At 45.1% G+C, this 19700-nt stretch overlaps 1 protein-coding gene across 2 annotated transcripts in view; it reads right to left on the reverse strand.

Annotated features, from left to right (window-relative positions):
• Positions 1 to 19700, reverse strand: part of ACSBG1 (acyl-CoA synthetase bubblegum family member 1) — a 64855-nt gene that overhangs the window by 40146 nt on the left and 5009 nt on the right. For both annotated transcript variants that reach the window (XM_003413745.3, XM_023552962.2), the window contains exon 2: positions 4 to 104. In XM_003413745.3, the coding sequence (XP_003413793.1) occupies positions 4 to 104 (101 nt within the window). The remainder of the gene's footprint in view (positions 1 to 3; positions 105 to 19700) is intronic.

Raw genomic sequence — 19700 nt, forward strand, 5'->3', positions numbered from 1 at the left:
CACCTGGACAATCCAACTGGGTGTCCTTCGCCTTCTCTGGGGACGAGTGAACAAGAGCATGGCTTAGGGATTCTTTGGAGATCGTCTGCCCGTCAGTCCGGGGGCTGGTGGGGGAGAGAGTAAGCACTTGTTAGAGCCTGGTGGACTGGCCTGGGCTCCTGGGCTCTGGCCTGGCAGACATCTCAGTACTCCCCGAGGGGTGACACTGGTAGATCTGCCTCCTGAAGACTCCCGGGACCATTTGCAGAAGTATCCCAGCTGGGGTCAGGAGACAAGACCTTAGTAGTTCCAGGAGTTAAGTAAGGGACAGTCCCTTGTTTCCCTGGGTTGAGGCCCTAATCTGCTCCCTCCCCAGCCTCTCGCTGCAGGTTCTAAGGCAGGGCCATGGAGCCCCTCTGGGGCTCAGTAAGAAAAATCAAGTCCTGCTTTGCTCTCATTGACTGTGTGACTCTGGGCAATTTCATGCCTCTCTCTGGGCCTCAGTGTCCCCGTGTGGACAAGGAAGGGGTTGGGCTTAGGCAGTGGCGGGCTCTTAGAACTACCCCATAGAATGCATATTCTCAGGGTTGGGATGAGAGCCCCCTATACCCATCCCACATCCACCATAACTCAGGCACTGAGAAGAGCCATGCTTAGCAACTCATGGTGGGGCTGAGTGCATTCCGAGGGCTCTCAGGAGCCAGAAGTAGGCCCCAAAATGAGGCCCTTCCCTCCTGTTGGTGCCCCCCTCTTGGTGGTGCTCCCTATGTCTCTTCAGTTCATGGAGAGACAAACGCGGGACCATGGAAACCTGTGGTTCAGTGCCATCTGCCTTCACCCATGGCCCAAATTCCCCTTGCCTCCCAGGCTTGGTGGCCTGTGGACAATGGGGTTACTGGGCTGTTTTATCAACTTGTCCTCTCTGCTCCTCAGCACCATTCCTCCTCAGGATTCAACTGGTCAGACTTCAACCCCTGAGTGGGTGAGCAAATGGGTATCAGTGCATACCTCAGGAGCAAGAGGGCTACAGCATTACACATATTTCAAAGTCATCAACTATGCAAACAGAGTCCCCTGGAGTTGTGCAGTACACAACCTGTGCAGCTGGTCGTGGCAGCCCTGAGGGCAGGACCCTGGCTCCAGGGAGTCCATTCTGTCAGGGTCATGCTAGCCCCATACCTGCCCAGTTTCCAGTTACCTGCTTCTCCCAGTCGGCCTTACTCCTTCTTGGTGCTGCAGGCCCAAACTAAGTTTGCGAACACACCCAGGCCCACACGGTGACAGTCTGCTTAAGAACCTGAGGTTGGTTTTAAAGCAAAAGACACCATGAGGTTATGCAAGGAGGGGGATGTGGAGAAGGGGGATAAGTGCAGGGCTGAGCTGGCCCCTTTCTTGGAAACGTTGTGAGCACAGGGCTGGAGCAGTCCTTCTGTTGCTATGGTGACCTGCTCTGGAGATTGCCGGAAGGACTGAAAAGATGACAAAGCAGGCTTCTGGGGCGAGGCCTACAGTGCCAGGCAGAGGGAAACAGAGGGTTCCGAAGGTCATGGAGCTTGTCCTTCTGACTTCGGATCATTGATTACTGCCATGACTAGCTTGGGTTGTCTGGTAGAAGTTGTCTCCATTTGGGGACAAAAAGACTATAAACAATCCCTGAGCTCTGGGCTCAAGCAATACCAGGCAGCTGAGGGAACACACACAATAAGGCTCAGCGTCCCACACTGGGAGTATCAGGGAGACCCCACTGCAAAGGAGGGGGCCAATGTCCCCCTGGGTCCAGCTCCATCTTGGCCTGTGTTCTCAAAGAAGGAGCTCCAACCACAGGACAAACCCAGTGCTTAAAGCTGATCATCCTTTAAAATCATCAGCTTGCCAGTCACCCCCAAATTAGCCAAGGCCGTCATGGGCTGTAATCTTCCACAACCTTAACTGCTTCCTCACAAACAAGCCTGTTTTTAAATCCTCACCATCAAAAGGTACAGACAGCATTCCCCCACCTAATACAATCTCTGTAAACTGGTTGTGGTTTTAAAACAGCTAAACAAAGACTAAATGAAAAGCCAGCCACCTAAGGAAGCTCAGGGCAAAGCATACGTAGGAAGGACAATGCTGCCTGAAGCTCCTTCTCCTTTGCAGGGGCCTTTTCTGGGGTGTCTTGTGCCCCAGTGCAGGAATAAGTCTCATAGTTCTCAGACACTGTGCTCACCCAGCTCCCCTTCTCTCTCCTTCCTCTTTTCAATGAGAGGGAGGGTCCTGGCCATTGGCCAGTACTCAGTGTGACAGGATCACCTCATTTATCCTTGTAGATGGCTTCTGGAAGAACTTATTCAGCTCCCTATGTTCAATGCCTGAAAAATGTTGCATGTCTGATTAAGAGAATGTCAAACTGGGCTGAAATCTAATTTTCCAAATAGGCTAAGCTCATCCTTCTACTTGCCAGAGCCTTTCAGATTTAGGGGGATGCCAAGGAGCCCTGGTGGTGCAGTGGTTAAGCTCTCAGCTGCTAACTGAAAGGTTGGTGGTTTGAACCTGCCAGTCCCTCCTTGGAAGAAAGATGTGGCAGTCTGTTTCCATAAAGATTACAGCCTTGGAAACCCTATAGGGCAGTTCTACTCCGTCCTATAGGGTTCCTATGAGTTGGAATTGAGTCAACAGCAATGGATTAAGGCAATGCCACACCTCCCCGTCACCTGAAATGAATACACTGAAACTCTCTGTCACTTTTCCCTGCTCTCTCAGGGTTATGGCTGGTAAAGGAGTGTACCGGCCTGGGGTGTAAGATGGAACGTAGCCCATCTGTTGTAGACCTAAGACTGCTGGGCTCTGCCCAGCATGGCTGCTGCCTGAGTCCTTACACTTAGTCATTCTTGCTGCCGGTTGTGTTTTTTAAATTTTTGAAGCCTCTCCTGCATTATCAGCAGCCACTTCTGGCCAGTCTGCATGTGTCCTGGCCTCTAGCAACTCAACTTCCTCCCAACTTGCAGTTTCCTTTGGGGGCGGACTTAGAGGTGAGATGACCAAGCTAGATAACCAAGCTGGGTCGAATTGTAGGTGAAATCAGAGGAGGTGGGTTCCAAAAGGGAACCTGTAATATTTCCTTCAAAGAAAAGCACCTGAGTCTTTTCTAAGGGGGAGCAGATACTATTCTCTGTTTTGACTCCTCCAAAGCATTTTGGGCCCCTCTCCTGATTCTTGCTGCTATTCTGGGGGGGACGGGTGGCCTGTAAGCGACCTGGCAGGTGAGGTGCTACTACTGTCCTATGATCATAATGAACCTGTTGAAGGTGATTAACATATTATCCCTGTCACTCTAAAAGATCAGACTCTTCCTGGAATTCAGTATTCCGGAGGCATAAGTCACCTGACATAATAGAATGACAAGAAGGGTGGGGGACATTCCAGAAGAGGCTGACTTGCACCTGTTTCTTTTTCTAACCCCCAGGAGGAAGCTCCTATAAAAGCGTGGCCCCCTTTCACCTTGATGAGGACAAGGATCTGTTCTCACCTCCAACTCACACACACACTATAAGCACCTTGCCTAACTTTCACAGGAAAACATCTTTACTGTCTACTGAGTAGCATGAAGAGAAAGAAAACACTCAACAGGCATGTTTGAGCAAATATGTATGAGGTAGGGTAGGGGGAGGAGTCTAGGGGGGTCTGCACTCTCCCTTTTTCTTAACCAGCCTTTGATTGCTTGGTCTTTTCTTCACCCCTCCTTCCACAACTCTATCTTGCCAGAGGAGCTGATGGGAATCAGTTTAAAGACAGAGCTTCCCATGCCTTCTTCAACTTCTCCTTCAGGAAGCCTTCCTGGATTACCCCTCCAACACCCTCTCACCTCGTGGCCCTCAGATACTCAGGCTTGGGCTTTGAAGGTCACACATGGCTTGGGAAGCTCCTTGAGAGCAGGGGTTGTGCCTGATTCACCTCTGTCCTCCGATCATGAGTATTTCTGAGGCACACAGTTGGAGCCCAATAAATATTGATTGGACCTAACCCTTCTCAAGTTGTCTCTACATATGTGCAGTCGAGGGGAGTCCTCATTTTGCCTGGGAGCCTCTCAACGTCGGAGACCTGCCTCCTATTTACTTCTGTTGCCCTGTCTTCTCCTCCAGCCCTCAGCAGCCAGCCCACTGTTCTGTATGCAGTAGGTGTTCAACTAATACTTTCTTGAAACAACATAGTACTGAGGTTTGCCAGAGTTTGCCTGCCTGGGCCCGGCTCACTTTACTGCCTATGTGAACTTGGGCAGTCACTGGACTTCTCTGAGCCTCAGTTTTCTGCCTATTGCCTACGGCTACTGTGAGAATCAGATGGCCCATGAAAAGTGTTTAGTATATAGTCAGCTCTCATCATTATTACTGGTGATTCTTGCGGGTCTTTCAGGGAGCGAGAAGAAGAGGCAAGATTCTTTGGGGAGACTGGGAGGGGGGCTAAGTGGGATAAAAAACCCCAAACCCAGGTCCGGGATCCAGGTGCGGTACCAAACCCTGGTGCTCTCCTTGAGGGAACAGGATGGGGGCTGCGAGTCGGGGAGGAGGGTGGGATCCTGGTGCCTTACACAATCCTCAGGATGGAGCTGGCAGACCTGAGCAGCAGCGCCTCTGGCATGGTGCCTGTGGGGCGGCCGTACCCCACGCACTCACCCAGGAGAGAGGGAGAACCTCAGGGGAAGTATCACACCATTCCCCAGGAGAGCCACATCGACCCCAAGAGCCCCAGCTCCACCAAACTGCCCTGCAACAGAGACACAGAGTGAATCACTCCCCTGGCCAGACTGGGTGAGGGGTGGTTGCCCTCCTTCCTGGGCATGACTCATGGATCCTGGGGCCAGGCACCCGATGCACCAATTTATTGCCTCCTAAACCCTTTTTTTTTTTTTAAACCCATACTGGGATGAAAACAAGAACCACAAAGCAGGTGGTTTCCTGGGGTCTTGAGTCTCTCTACTCCCCAGGGCCAGCTGTTCCCTGGGATGAGCAAACAAGCCACATTTCCATGGCTGCTGCTTGGCAAAGACCCCTCACCACCATTCACCACTCCACTGTCACTCATTTTTGTTCTCACCCTTCTCTGCTCTGGGGACGGTCAAAAGGAGAACCTTCCTCCCAGAATGCTGGAGAATGTTCTCAATGGAGGGACTGCCTGAACACTTCCCCGTATCCTAAAAACCCCAACAGGGAACAAAGCAATGCCTGCTCCTAACCCCAGCTCCTGGCTACCCCTGCCAGTTCCTCTGCAGAGAATGATGCTCCCAACAGCGGCACCTTTTTCTGCAATGCTGAATCTGTGCTGGCCTCTCCATTAGCCAGCCCAAGGACTCCACACCCCTCACCTCTTCATACTTCAGGGACTGCCTCACCTCAAAGGTCAGGCCCCTGATAGCTCTCTCCCCATTCCCCATTCCCTGCCCAAAGACCCCCCCCGCCAGGGAACTCACAACAGATGGTCTGCTTAGGAGGGTCTGGCTGCCTTGGGGTCCTCCCTGTCCTCCTTCTTGTGGTTGGCACACATGGGGCTCAGCATCTCCTTTGCACACTGCTAAGCCATCGTGAGTCCGGGACTCAGCCACTGCAGGTGCCTCAGGTTTTGGGTGTTGAGACAGTGGGACTGGGCGTGGATGGGGGCCCGCCCCAGCCTGCCCTGGGACTGCTGATGAGGCGTGGCCCCAGGAACCTTTGACCCACATGGCACCTACATCAACTGCCCATCTGCATGACTCATACAGAAAGAGGGGCAGGAGGCAGGAGAGGGACCTGTAGGATGGAGAGGTAGGTTGTTGGCTGCCATCCTTGGCAGACATTCCACAGAAGAAACTCCTCCTGCCGCTGGGCCCTCCACTTGGGAGCTGACTCTGGCCCCCGGGGATGGCAGGAAGATCTGTCCTCTACACCTTTCTTTACTAAACACACAGTGTGCTAAGTACTAAGATGCACTGTCTCCTGGCATCCTCACCAAGGTTTTATTAATGGTCTCATTTTGTTGACGAGGCAAAGGAGACCCGAGAGCTCTAGACTTGCTCAGTGTCACCCAGCCAGCAAGTGGCAGAGCTGGCATTTTAAACCCAGGTCACCACAGTCGGCTCTGAAGCCAGGATAGCTTGCAACTAGGTTTACCCATTATTTGTATCATAAAACTCAGCCAACCATTCCATCTCAGCCTCTACCCCCTTGAGAGGCCCTATTCCACAGTAAAAAATGTCTCTGCACCTTGCCCTTTGCCCTCTAATGTCCCTTCCACTTCCTCGTCCACTCCAGAGAAAGCAGGCCCCCACTGGCTCCCTAGAAAACCCTGTCCCCACCCACTGTGCTGCCACCCTCCCACCCAGTTCCCTGGGTGCTGTCCTTGCCGCTCTGCTCACCTCTTGCCCCTGCTCTCCCCCTTGGGGAGCTCGCCCACGCCCTCGTCCTCAATTACCATCTAAACCAATGCCTACAAAATCCCAGCTGCCTTTGGGGTGAGTGGGTTGGCAGATTGCCCTGCCTGCCATTAGGGGGCAATTTTAAGCCCTAATTTTAAAGCAAAGTGACAGGGTTCAGGGGCAGAGATGGGGTGGGAGGTTGTTCGAATACCCTCACTTGCCAGAAGACTGCCAGGTTGCCACACTGAGCTGGTGGGTTATAAACCTAGGTCTTGACATAGGTCAACGCCAGCACATCCAAATTCCAGAAAATTCTACCCTTCGCCAAACTCCAAATCCCCATAAAAACCTCTTTTCCCAGGGATAGTTGCCCATGCCACCTCAGGATGTCCTGACAATTCCAGAATGCCTCTCTGTCCCTCCTCTGTCTCTGAGGCACTAGTCCTGAGCCTCTGATGGGCTTGAGAACCTTCTGGAAGCCCTACCCTTGCCCTCCAACAATTCACTTCTGCACTCAGACATTCTCCTGCTGTTTCAGGGTCCCCATAGGGCTTTGGGGAGTCCTGGGTAGTGAAAATGGTTAACACATTTGACTGCTAACTGAAGGTTTGAAGGTTCGAGTCCACTCAGAGGTACCTCAGAAGAAAGGTCTGGCAGCCTACTACCAAAAATTCACCCATTGAAAACCGTATGAAGTTCTACCTTGAAACACATGGGGTTGTCATGAGTTGGAGTTGACTCGACAGCAACTGGTAACTGGGATGGGGCTTCAGAATGAAGCCGTCAACTAATAGGTTCCTGTCCAGCAGACTAGTGAATTGAAGTGAGCCAGACACACCGTTGGAAGAGGACAAAGATTTATTCACAGTTTGCAAACTGGAAGACAAGCAGGGTCTTGTGACCTAAGGCTGCCAGCTCCCTGAACCAGCACTGGTTTGCTCCTTTTATAGGGAGTGACATACATACGTATGAACGGTGAGGGGAGGATCTTCAGTCTTGTGAGGCCTGCGCAGTCTGCATAATTTTAGTGAATGGGTTTTTGCACACAGATCCAAAAATACTGTGCACAGCCCTGAAAAAATGGAGACGGCTCGCTACTGCCACCCCAGGAAGGCCATTTAGTGGGTGGATTCCCGTGTAAGTGTGCCTGCTGCGCCTTGGCCTCCTGCCAGGAGAAGACAAGAAACCTGGGGATTCAACCAATCATGGTGATGTGCCGCAAAAGCTGTAACAAAAATGTAGTAAGAGTAGACTTTTCTGAAAAACAACAATTAGGGGATAGTTAATAACCCTTAATAACCTTTTTTTTTCAAGAAGCCCATGCTATATTAACAACCCTAAAAAAAAAAAATCCTAGTGAATCCCCGAAAGGAATTCAGACCTCACCTCTGCCCTAAAAAGCTAAAGATGGAATTACTCCTTCCCTCCTCCTCCCAGTTCTCCTGATGAGGACTGAATAGTGACGTTAATGATTGAAATTGATGCTGGAGGTGATGTAGGTGGGGGAGGAGTGGTAAAAATGTCCTCACATCAAGAGATAGCAGGTACCCACTCCCAGACCTCTCAGACGCCCCAGGCAATGGGGCATTGGGTGTGCTGACTCAGAGAGGAGAGGAACCAAGGTCCTGGAGATGGACCCAGGCTGTGGGCCCTCTGGACAGAGCCCCTTAACTCACAGGGGTAGGTCCTTGAGCTGAGGTGGAGGCTGGGGCAGATATACTGGGGACCATGGTCTCTCAGAAAAGGTGAGGACTGGGCAGGGGTGGTCTAAGGTACATCCCCCACACCCACCAGAAGGAATGTATTTGGGGCAGGCATCCTGGGATTCTTGACTCATGACTGAAGTCACTAGCTCAAGTCCCCAACAAGAATGTGTTTGCTGAGAGGTTTCAACCCTCAAAAGCTCATCCCAGCTTCACTTTGGCTCCATGGTGGGTGGGGGCAGTTAAGTCAGCCAGCTTACTTCTAACCCAATTGGTAGCACCCAGCGTGCCCAACCCTTCCAAGTCAAATAACACAGCCTGCTGTTTGGAAATAAACATGTCAGTCATAAAGTCCCACTACAAAGCCCAGGAAGGAGTTGTCTGGCAGCCTGTCACATCTGAGACAAAGTTCACTGGGCACTAGGGCATCTGGATTCTAGCACAGGCTCTGTGACCTTGGGCAAGTCCCCCACCCTCTCTGGGACTCAGTTTCCTCAAATACGTCACAGATAAAAAACCTTCTGATGTTCTATTTGTGATTGGTGACCTGGCTTCCCTGGGCTGGAATTCTGCTGCACCAGGCAGGGACAAGGCTACAAGGCTGGGTGCGCCAAGGTTACCAGGCCTGGGGGACAGGAGGAAAAGAGAAAAAAAATGTTAGCTTATAGCTAACATACGCTCAACACTTACTGTGTGCCAGGCAATGTTCTGTGAAGGAGCCCACAATCTGAAGAAGAGAGTGAAGGGGAGAGATATATACATGATCTGTACATGTGAGAGGCACCTGTGAACACAGCAGGCAAAGTTCATGAAGTGGAGGCACAGAGCAGAAGGAGCATGGTAATTTCATTTTTCTAAAAGTGAAAATGAATATTTACTGAGTACATAGTATGTGCCAGACCCTGTTCTATGTATTAGCTTATTTAGTTATCTCAACAATTATGAGATAGTCATTATATTATAATCTCCATTTTATAGATGAAGAAATGGAAGCACAGAGAGATGAAGTAGCCTGCTGTAAGTTATACAGCTAGTAATTGAAATAGGATTCAAACCCAGGCAATGTAACTTTAGATTCCATGTCTTAAGCACTACAGCCCAAGTCAATTCTGACTCAGAACAACCCTATAGGACAGAGTAGAACCGCGCCATAGGGTTTCTAAGGAGCGGCTGGTGGATTTGAACTGCTGACCTTTTGGTTAGCAGCCAAGCTCTTGACCACTGTGCCACCAGGACTCCCTAACCAGTATATGCACTACCTAAAATTGGATGAGGCTCTGTGAGAGCTCTAACATTTCTCAACACACCTCAGCAACATAGAATTTCCTAGGAGCAATTGATTCAAACAGGCAGAGGACTGTGGCTAAAGTAGTTAATAGAAACAAATCTTGAGGTGACACAAATGTTTGGATAAGCGTAGAAGGCCTTTAAAACATCTATTATACTCATGTTCAAGAATTTAAAGGAAATGATGGACACAATGAATGAACAGATGGGAAAATCTCAGCCGAAAAATGAAAACTATAAAAAAGGACAATTTCTGAAATGAAAAATTCACCAAATGAGCTTGACAACAGTTAGAAACAGCAAAAAAAAAAAGTGTTAATGATTTTGAAGACCAGTGAATAGAAATTATCCAGTCTAAAGAATAGAGAGAAGATTTTAAACTTGAACAGAACAAAACATTGTTGAAAGACATTAAAGAGGACCTAAATAGATGGAAAGAAATGTCATGTTCACACATCAGAAGACTTAATATTTTAAAGATGGCAACACTCTCTAGGTTGATTTACAAATTTAACACAATCCCTATTAGAATCCCAGCTGGCTGATTTGCAGAAATTGACAAGCTGATTCAATAATTCATATAAAAATATATGGAACCCAGAATAGCCAAAACAGTCTTGAAAAAGAACAAAGCTAAAGGTCTCTCACTTCCTTATCTCAAAAGGTACTACAAAACTACAGTAATCAAGACAGTGCAGTACTGGCATAAGGATGGGCATATAGATCAATGGAATAGAATTGAGAATCCAGAAATTGACCCTCATATTTATAGTTTTTTTTTTTTTTTATGGTTAATTGATTTTCAACTAGGGTGCCAAGACAATTGAATAAGGAAAGAATAGTCTTTCCAAAAAATGGGGCCGGCACACCGGATATCCACATGCAAAAGAATGACTTGGGACTCCTTCCTCATACCACATGCTAAAACTAATTCAAAATGGATCATGGGCTTAAACGTAAGGGCTAAAAATGTAAAAGGATTAGGAGAAAATAGAAAAGAGAATCTTTGTGACCTTGAGTTAAGCAAAGCCTTTTTAAATATGCCAAAAGCACAAGCAAAAAAAGAAAAAATAGATGCATTGGACTTCATCTAAAACTTTCGGAGGGCAGAGCCAACATGGAGCTATAGACAGAAGTACCACGATATCCCTCCACAGCGAAGACCTGAAAAACTAAGTAAAACGGAGACAAACATCAGATGAAGGGTTAAAGAACTCAACCAAGCACCAAATGGAATAAGAAACGGACAGAGAACAGAGAGTGAGGAGAGCCATGGAGTTGAGGTCCCCTATCAGCTAACAGGGCACAGACTTGCCATGTTGGACCCATCAGCCACCAAGAATGTCAGACAGGGAGTAAAGGAAGGCAGCTTCATGGAGCTCCCAGGAGGAGACAGAGCACCCAGAAACCAGTGATATATGCTTTCCCACTCCCTTCCTTCCTCCCACTGCTTGGTCTCCACCGCTTCCTGGTGGACCACAGTTGCTTGGCCAGGGAGACGCCAGCTCCTTGCCACTTGGATTTGCCCTGCCCACACTGGCTGGCTCCTTCAGTGCCATTTTTTTTTTGTTGCTGTTGTTACTTTTTTGGCTTCTTTTCGTTTCTTCTCTCACTCTTTCACCTCCTTCCTCTCTTTTTTTCTCAAATACCTGGCTCCATGTGCCATCTCTGCTCCTTCTTGACAGGCTGTGCAGTGCTGCTCAGCTGGGGAGCCACATCCCTGGTCTGCACCACTACGCTGGTGGGCTCTCTGAGGGCATTTTTTTCTTTTTTGTTTTTCTTCATTTCTCAGTTCCTTGTCTCTCTCTGGAAACCCTGGTGGCATAGTGGTTAAGTGCTACAGCTGCTAACCAAAGGCCGGCAGTTCGAATCCACCAAACACTCTTTGGAAACACTATGCGGCAATTCTACTTCATCTTATACAGTTGCTAAAGGTTGGAATTGACTGAACAGCAATAGGTTTGTTGTTGTTGTTGTTTTTGTCTCTCTATCTCTTCCTTCTTTTCCTTTCTTCCAAATACCTAGCACTCTGGGCCATCTCCACTCCTTCTTAACGGGCTGTGCGGTGCCGCTTGGCCGGGGAGCCACTTCCCTGGTCCACATCACCATGTCAGCTGGTTCCCTGGGGGCACTTTTTTTTTGTTTTTCTTCATTTCTCAGTTTCTTGTCTCTCTACCTTTGTTCTTTTCCTTTCTCCCAAATACCTGGTGCCATGCACCATCTCTGCTCCTTCTTGATGAGCTGTGCAGCACCACTCAGCTAGGGAGCCCCGTCCCTGGTCTGCCCTACCACACCAGTGGTCTCCCTCGGGCATTTTCTTCTCTTCTTTTCTCTGTTTCTTGTCTTTATCTACCTTCCTTCTTTACCCTTCTCCTGAACACCTTGCACTGTGTGCCTTTTCTGCTTCTTCTCCATGGGGTGTGCAGCACTACTTGGCTGGGGACCTGCTTTTGGTGAGTTCCCTTAGGACATTTTTTTTCTTGGTTTCTTGTCTCTCTCTATTTCCTTCCTTCCAACCACCTGGCATTTTTTTTTCCCCTCTCGATTTCTTGTCTCTTGCTTGCTTCCTTCCTTTCCCTTCTCCTGACCACCTGGCCAAGTGTACCTTTCTCTCTCTCTCTCTTTTTAAATCTAATTTCTTATCTCTTTCTCTCATCCTTCCTTCTATTTCTCTCACCCACCTAGCTGCATGTGCTGTATCTGCCCCTTCTTGATGGACTGTGCTGCACTGCCTGGCTAGAAAGCCATTGGCACACAGATTCCTCAGGTCTGCATCTCTCCAACAGCAAGCTCCTTTAGCACTTTTTTTTGGCTTCTGTTTCTCCTCTTTCTCTTCTTTCCAACACTGAGCTCCACACACCACATCCTCCCCCCTCCCTCCTACTTATGTGCACCATGCACTGAGCATTGCACCCCTGAGTGACAAAAGCCTATCAGAACCTGCCCTGCACTACCCTCTGATCACATCCTGTTGGCCTCAGCACATGCTGCAAACGACCCAGCCCAGGTCCTCCTCCTCAGCTGGACCTCCTGCTGCACCATAGCTGAGCAACTGGCCCTGCCCATTGGACAAGATGGTGAGAAGTATCATGCCCACAGACAAGCAAATAACAAAGAATTCCCAGCCTGCCTGCTCAGATATAACCAAATAAAACAAAAAAGCAGGACAAAACAAATATACAAACAATATCAAAAATATATTTTAAAAGCAGGACAGGATGGTTCCAGTAGACATCCAAAAATAAAACAGCAGATAACCTTCCAGTAAAATAAAAGGCACTGGAACTACCTGATAGGGAATTCAAATCTCTAATATTCAGGGCTACCCAAGAGATAAAGGAAAAAAGCAGTCAAAAATGAGTAAAAAATAGACAAAATCATGGAAAATACAGAAAAAAATCACAAAAAAGAAGGACAGAATTCAGGAAAATAATACAGGAAGAAAATGTCAAAATAAACTCAAAACTAGAAATCATACAAAACCAGCAATTAGAAATCCAAAAGACAAACAACAAGATTTCAGAAATGGACAGTGTCACAGAAGGTTTGAGGGGCAGGTATGGAACAATGGAAAACAGGATCTGTGAAACTGAAGACAAATCCTCGGGTACCACTTTGTTTGAGGAAAAATCAGAGGAAAGAACAAAGAAAAATGAAGAACCCTGAAAATAATGTGGGATACAATCAAAAGCAAACATTTTCAAGTGATCGGAGTTCCAGAATAGGGGGAGAAATTGGAAAACACAGAGAGGATCATTGAAGAGTTGCTGACTGAAAGCTTCCCTAATATCATGAAAGATGAAAATCTGACCATCCAAGAAGCTCAATGAATCCCACATAGTATAGACCCCAAAAGAAAATCACCAAGGCATATCATAATCACACTCACTAAAACCAAAGACAAAGAAAGAGCCCTGAAAGCAGCTTAAGAAAAATGAAAAGTCATGTACAGAGGGGAAACATAACACTAAGGTCTGATTACTCGGTAGAAACCGTGCAAGCAAGAAGGCAATGGGATGACATATATTAAACCTTGAAAGAAAAAAATTGCCAACCAAGAACAATATCCTGTGAAACTCTTGCTCAAATATGATGGTGAAATTAGGACCTTCCCAGATAAGCAGAAATTAAAGGAATATGTAAAAACCAAACAAAACTTACAAGAATTATTTAAGGGAGTCCTTAAGTTAGAGAACAAACAACATCAGACAACAGCCTGAATCTAGGACACAAGGCCACATCAGCCAGATACCAACCTAGGAATGAACTCTCAAGGATAAAACAAAACTAAAAGATTTTCAACAAGGAACCAGAGAGGTTAATCTGTAAATGACAACAACAACAAAACAATAAAAGAGGGACTAATGGCATAGGTATAGAACTTTCAAAAAGAAAGAAAGTCAAGGTGATACCAAGTAATAACAGACTGGTTCAGACTTAGGAAGATAAGGGTAAAATTCAAGGTAACCACAAAGAAAGTTAACAAACCTACTCATCAAAATAAAGGAGAAAAACATAAAGTTTCAGTAAACACAAAATTTACAAAAATGAAAGAAATTTAAAAAAAATCCACAAACAAAAGGAATCCAGCACAAAAGAGTAAGAGGAACAAAGAAAACATTAGCACCACAAAATGACAGCAATAAGCTCACACCTAAAAAATTTTTTTTAGTTTTTTTCTATCAATAATTGCACTGAATGTAAATGGCCTAAATGCACAAATAAGGAGACAGAGAGTGACAGAATGGATAAAAAAACAAGACCCATCAATATGCTGTCTATAAGAGACACACTTTAGAAACAAAGGCATAAATTTATTAAAAATCAAAGGATGGAAAAAATATATCAAGCAAACAGCTACCAAAAAAGAGCAGGGGTGGCAATACTAATCTCGGATAAAATAGGCTTTAAAAAACAAAATCCACCATAAAAGACAAAGAAACGCATTACATAATGATTAAAGAGACAATCCATCATGAAGACATAACCATGATAAATACCTATGCATCCAATGACAGGGTCCCGAAATACATTAAAAAAAAAAACAAATATCGGTATTGAAAAGAGTGATTGACAGTTTCACAATAATAATAGGAGAATTCAACACACCACTCTCGGTAAAGGACAAAACATCTAGAAAGAAACTCAACAAAGATGTAGAAGATCTAAAGTGCACAATCAGCTGACTCATAGGCATATATAGAACACTCTACCCAACAGCTGCAAAGTACACTTTCTTTCCCAATGCACATGGAATGTTCTTCAGAATAGACCACATCTTAGGCCACAAAGAAGCCCTCAACAAAATCCAAAACACTGAAATAATAAAAAGTATCTTTCTCTGATCACAGTTCCATCAGAGTAGAAATTAACAACAGGAAGAGCAAGGAAAAAAATCAAATACATGGAAACTGAATAATTTTGTGCTTAAAAACAACTGGATGATAAAAGAAATCAAAGATGGAATCAAACAATACCTAGAATTGAACAAGAATTAAAACACATCATACCAAAACCTTTGGGATACATCAAAGGCAGTGCTCAGAGGTCAATTTATAGCAACAGAAGCACACATTAAAAAGTAATAAAGGGACAGAATGAAAACATTAGCTACACAGCTTGGACAAAGAGAAAGAGAACAGCAAAAGAACTCTACACCCACCAGAAGAAAGAACATAATAAAGATTAGAGCAGAAATAAATGAAATACAGAATAGAAAAACAATAGAAAGAATCAACAAAACCAAAAGTTGGTTCTTTGGGAGACCCAACAAAATCGACAAACCTCTGGCCAAACTGATGAAAGAACACCAGGAGAAGACATAAATAACCCAAATAAGAAATGAAATGGGAGACATTACAACAGACCCAAGTGAAATAAAAAGAGTCATAACAGAATACTACGAAATACCATACTCCAACAAATTTGAAAACCTAGAGGAAATGGACAAATTTCTAGATACACACCTATCTGGGTGTGTTAGCCCCTACCTGAACTAACACAAACTGAAGTTGAAAATCTAAACAGACCCATAATAAAAGAAGAGATTGAAAAGGTAATAAAAAAAAAAACCCTTCCAACAACAACAACAAAAAGCCCTGGTCCAGCTGGCTTCACTGCAGAATTCTAGCAAACATTCAGAGAAGAGATTACACCAGTACTACTCAAAGTATTCCAGAACATAGAACATAGAAAAGGAAGGGATAATTCCAAATTCATTCTATGAAGCCAGCATAACCCTGATACCAAGCCCAGGCAAAGACACCACGAAAAAGAAAATTACAGATCAATATCTCTCACGAATATAGATGCAAAAATTCTCAACAGAATTCTAGCAAATAGAATTCAGCATCATATCAAAAAAATAGTACACCACGACCAAGTGGGATTCATACCAGGTGTGCAAGGATGATTCAATATTAGAAAATCAATCAACATAATCAACCACATAAATAAAAGAATCACATGATCATTTCAATCAAGGCAGAAAAGGCATATGGCAAAGTCCAACACCCATCCCTGATAAAAACTCTCAATAAAATAGGCGTAGAAGGGAAAATTCCTCAATATAATAAAGGGCATCTATACAAAACCAACAGCCAACATCATTCCTAACGGAGAGAGGCTGAAAACATTCCCTTTGAGAACAGGAACAAGACAAGGATGCCCTTTATCACTACTCCTATTTAACATTGTGCTGAAGTCCTAGCTAGAACAATAAGGCAAAAAACAGAAATAAAGGGCATCCAAATTGGTAAGGAAGAAGTAGAGTTGCCCCTATTTGCAGATGATATGATGCCATACATAGAAAACCGAAAAGACTCCACCAGAAAACTACTGGAACTAGTAGGAAGCTTCATCAGAGCAGCAGGACATAAGATAAACATAAAAAAATGGGTTCGATTCCTATACATCAATAAAGAGAATGCCAAAAAGGAAATCAGGAAAACAATACTATTTATAATAGCCCCTAAAAAAATAAAATACTTCAGAATAAATTTAACCAAGGATGTAAACGACCTATACAAATAAAACTACAAAATGCTACTGCAAAAAAAAAAAAAAAAAGAGAGATCTACATAAACGGAAAAACAAACCGTGCTCATGGATAGGTAGACTCAACATTGTGAACATGTCAATTCTACCTAAAGCAATCTACAAATAAAATGCAATCCTGATTCAAATACCAACAGCATTCTTTAAAGAAATGGAAAAACTAATCATTAACTTTATATGGGAAGGGAAGAAGCCCCGGATAAGTAAAGCACTATTGAAGAAGAATAAAGTAGGAGGACTCACACTACCTGATCTCAGAACCTACTATATGGCTACAGTAGTCAAAACAGCCTGATACTGGTACAACAACAGATACATTGGCCAATGGAACAGAATTGAGAACCCAGTTGTAAATCCATCCACCTACAGTCATCTGATCTTTGACAAGGGCCCAAAATCCATCAAATGGGGAAAAGACAGTCTTTTTAACAAACAGTACTGGCAAAACTGGATGTCTATCTGCAAAAAGATGAAACAGGACCCATACCTCACACCACACACAAAAACTAATTCAAAATGGATCAAAGACCTAAATATAAACCCCAAAACTATAAAGATCATAGAAGAAAAAATAGGATCTACACTAGAGGCCCTAATACAAGGCATTAACAGGATATAAACCATACCCAACAACACACAAACTCCAGAATATAAGCTAGATAACTGAGATCTTCTAAAAATTAAACACTTACACTCATCAAAAGATTTCAAAAGAGTAAAAAGAGAACCTACAGACTGGGAAAAAAGTTTCGGCTATGTCAGATCCTACTAAAATCTAATGTCTAATCTCTAAAATCTACAGGAAAATTCAACACCTCTACAACAAAATGACAAATAATCCAATTAAAAAACGGGGCAGAGGATATGAACAGATATTTCACCAAAGAAGACATTCTAGCAGCCAACAGACACATGAAGAAATGCTCGAGATCACCAGCCATTAGAAGGATGCAAATCAAAACCACAATGAGATACCATCTCACCCCGGCATTACTGGCACAAATCAACAGAACAGAAAATAACAAATGTCGGAGGGGCTGTGGGGAGATTGGAACTCTTATGCACTGCTGGCGGCAATGCAAAATGATCCAACTCTTTTGGAAAATGATACGGCACTTCCTTAAAAAGCTAGAAATAAGAATCCTATTTGATCCAGCAATTCCACTCCTAGGAATATATCCTAGAGAAATAAGAGCCGTTACATGATAGATATATGCACATCCATTTCATTACAGCTTGTGCACAGTAGCAAAAAGATGTAAACAGCCTCGATGCCCAACGACAGATGAATGGATAAGCAAACTGTGGTACATACACACAATGATAAAAAACAATGATGAATCTGGGAAGCATCTCACAACATCGATGAATCTAGGGGGCATTATGCTGAGTGAAATAAGTCAATCATGAAAGGACAAATATTACATGAGACCACTACTATAAAAATTCATGAAAAGGTTTGCACAAAAAAAGAAACAATCTTTGATGGTTACAAGGGAAGGGAGGGGTATGGATGGAAAAACACAAAATAGGCAATAGATAAGAGTAACTTTGGTGAAGGGTAAGACAGTACACAGTACTGGGGAAGCCAGCACAATTTGTTCAAGGCAAGGTCACGAATACTCCATAAACACATCTAGACTCCTGAGGAGTTGAACTACTGTGCTGAGGGCTGTAGGGACCAGGGTCTCGGGGAACATCTAGCTCAATTGGCATAACATAGTTCAAAAAGAAAATGTTCTACATTGTACTTCGGTGAGTAGCATCTGGGGTCTTAAAAGCTTGCAAGTGGCCATCTAAGATGCTCCCCTGGTCTCACTCCATGTGGAGCAAGGGAGAACGAAGAAAACCAGAGACACAAGAGAAAAGTTAGTTCAAAGGGACCTAATGGATCACAACTACCACAGCCTCCACCAGGCTGAGTCCAGCACAACTAGATGGTACCCAGCTACCACCACCAACTGCTCTGACAAGGATCACAAAAGAAGGTCCCCAACAGAGCTGAAGAAAAATGTAGAACAAAATTCTAACTCAGAAAAAAAAAAAAAAAAAAAAAGACCAGACTTAGCGATCTGGCAGAGACTGGAGAAACCCTGAGATTATGGCCACGGGACATCCTTTTAGCTCAGAAATGAATTCACTCCTGAGGTTCACCATTTAGCCAAAGATTAGACAGGCCCATAAAACAAAATGAGACTCAAGGGGTACACCAGCCCAGGGGCAAGGACTAGAAGGCAGGAGGGGACAGAGAAGCTGGTAATATCCCTCTTTCGATCCAACATCGAGAAAGGAGAGTGTTGACATGTCATAGCACTGGTAACCAATGTCACAAAACCGTGTGTGTACTAACTGTTTAATGAGAAGCTAGTTTATTTTGTAAACCTTCATCTAAAGGACAATGAAAAAAAAAAAAAGCTCTGTGTTTCTATTGGGTTATTGATTGCACTGGGGCATACATTTGTCAAAAGTCATCAGATTTTACTCTTAATGTCTGTACCACTCACCATGTGAAAAACTTGCTTCCATTAATAAGAAGCAAGCTATTAACTCTGCAGATGGAAATTTTCCAAATGAAAATTTTTATTCAAAGCTTCTTGGGGCTCGAGTCTAAGCTAGGCTCTAGGTAGCCTTCACACAGTCACTATCTTTACAGTTTCCAAAGCATCTTCCCAGCCCTGATCTCAGGTGTTTCTCACAGACTCCCTTGCAAGGAGCCAAGGAGTCTCTGGAGAGGAGTGAGTAGACCCAAGACCTGGGGGTCTCTCATAGGGCCCAGTGTGAGATAGGGCTCTCTCCCAACACCACTGACTCTAGATGGAACCACACCTTTTGCAAAGGTGAAGAGATAAGTAGTAAGTTCGCCATCTCTGGAGGTATTCGAGTCAGAGCAGGATGATGATACGTGAATGTCGTGGTAGAGTGTGTTGGGCTCAGTGACCTAAAATGCCCTGCAGGGCTAAGTCTGCCATTCAGGAGCTTTCCTGGGAACAGAGCGAGTCAGCTCCAGGACCAGCATCCTGACTCCAGGTCAGCTCCGGTTCTGCTGCTCCCAGCTAACAAGTCAGCAGCACCTACATGGACCCTGGGCTGGCCCAGGCTGACCTGCCTCTGGAAGGCATCCAGATCTTTAATGAGATGTCTGGGATCAGGGCTAGTCAGCCCCAGGGCCACAGGCTTCCCAAATGTGTCCTGCTCTTTGTCCTGGGACTCTTGATACCAGCACCTTGACTTCCTGTGGCTCTTAGATTACAGTCCCAAATCCTCTGCCCTGTGCCCATTGGCCTTTTAGGTCTGCAAACACTACAAACTCC

The sequence above is a fragment of the Loxodonta africana genome, chromosome 13 (assembly GCF_030014295.1).
Source record: "Loxodonta africana isolate mLoxAfr1 chromosome 13, mLoxAfr1.hap2, whole genome shotgun sequence".
Classification (NCBI taxonomy): Eukaryota; Metazoa; Chordata; class Mammalia; order Proboscidea; family Elephantidae; genus Loxodonta; species Loxodonta africana.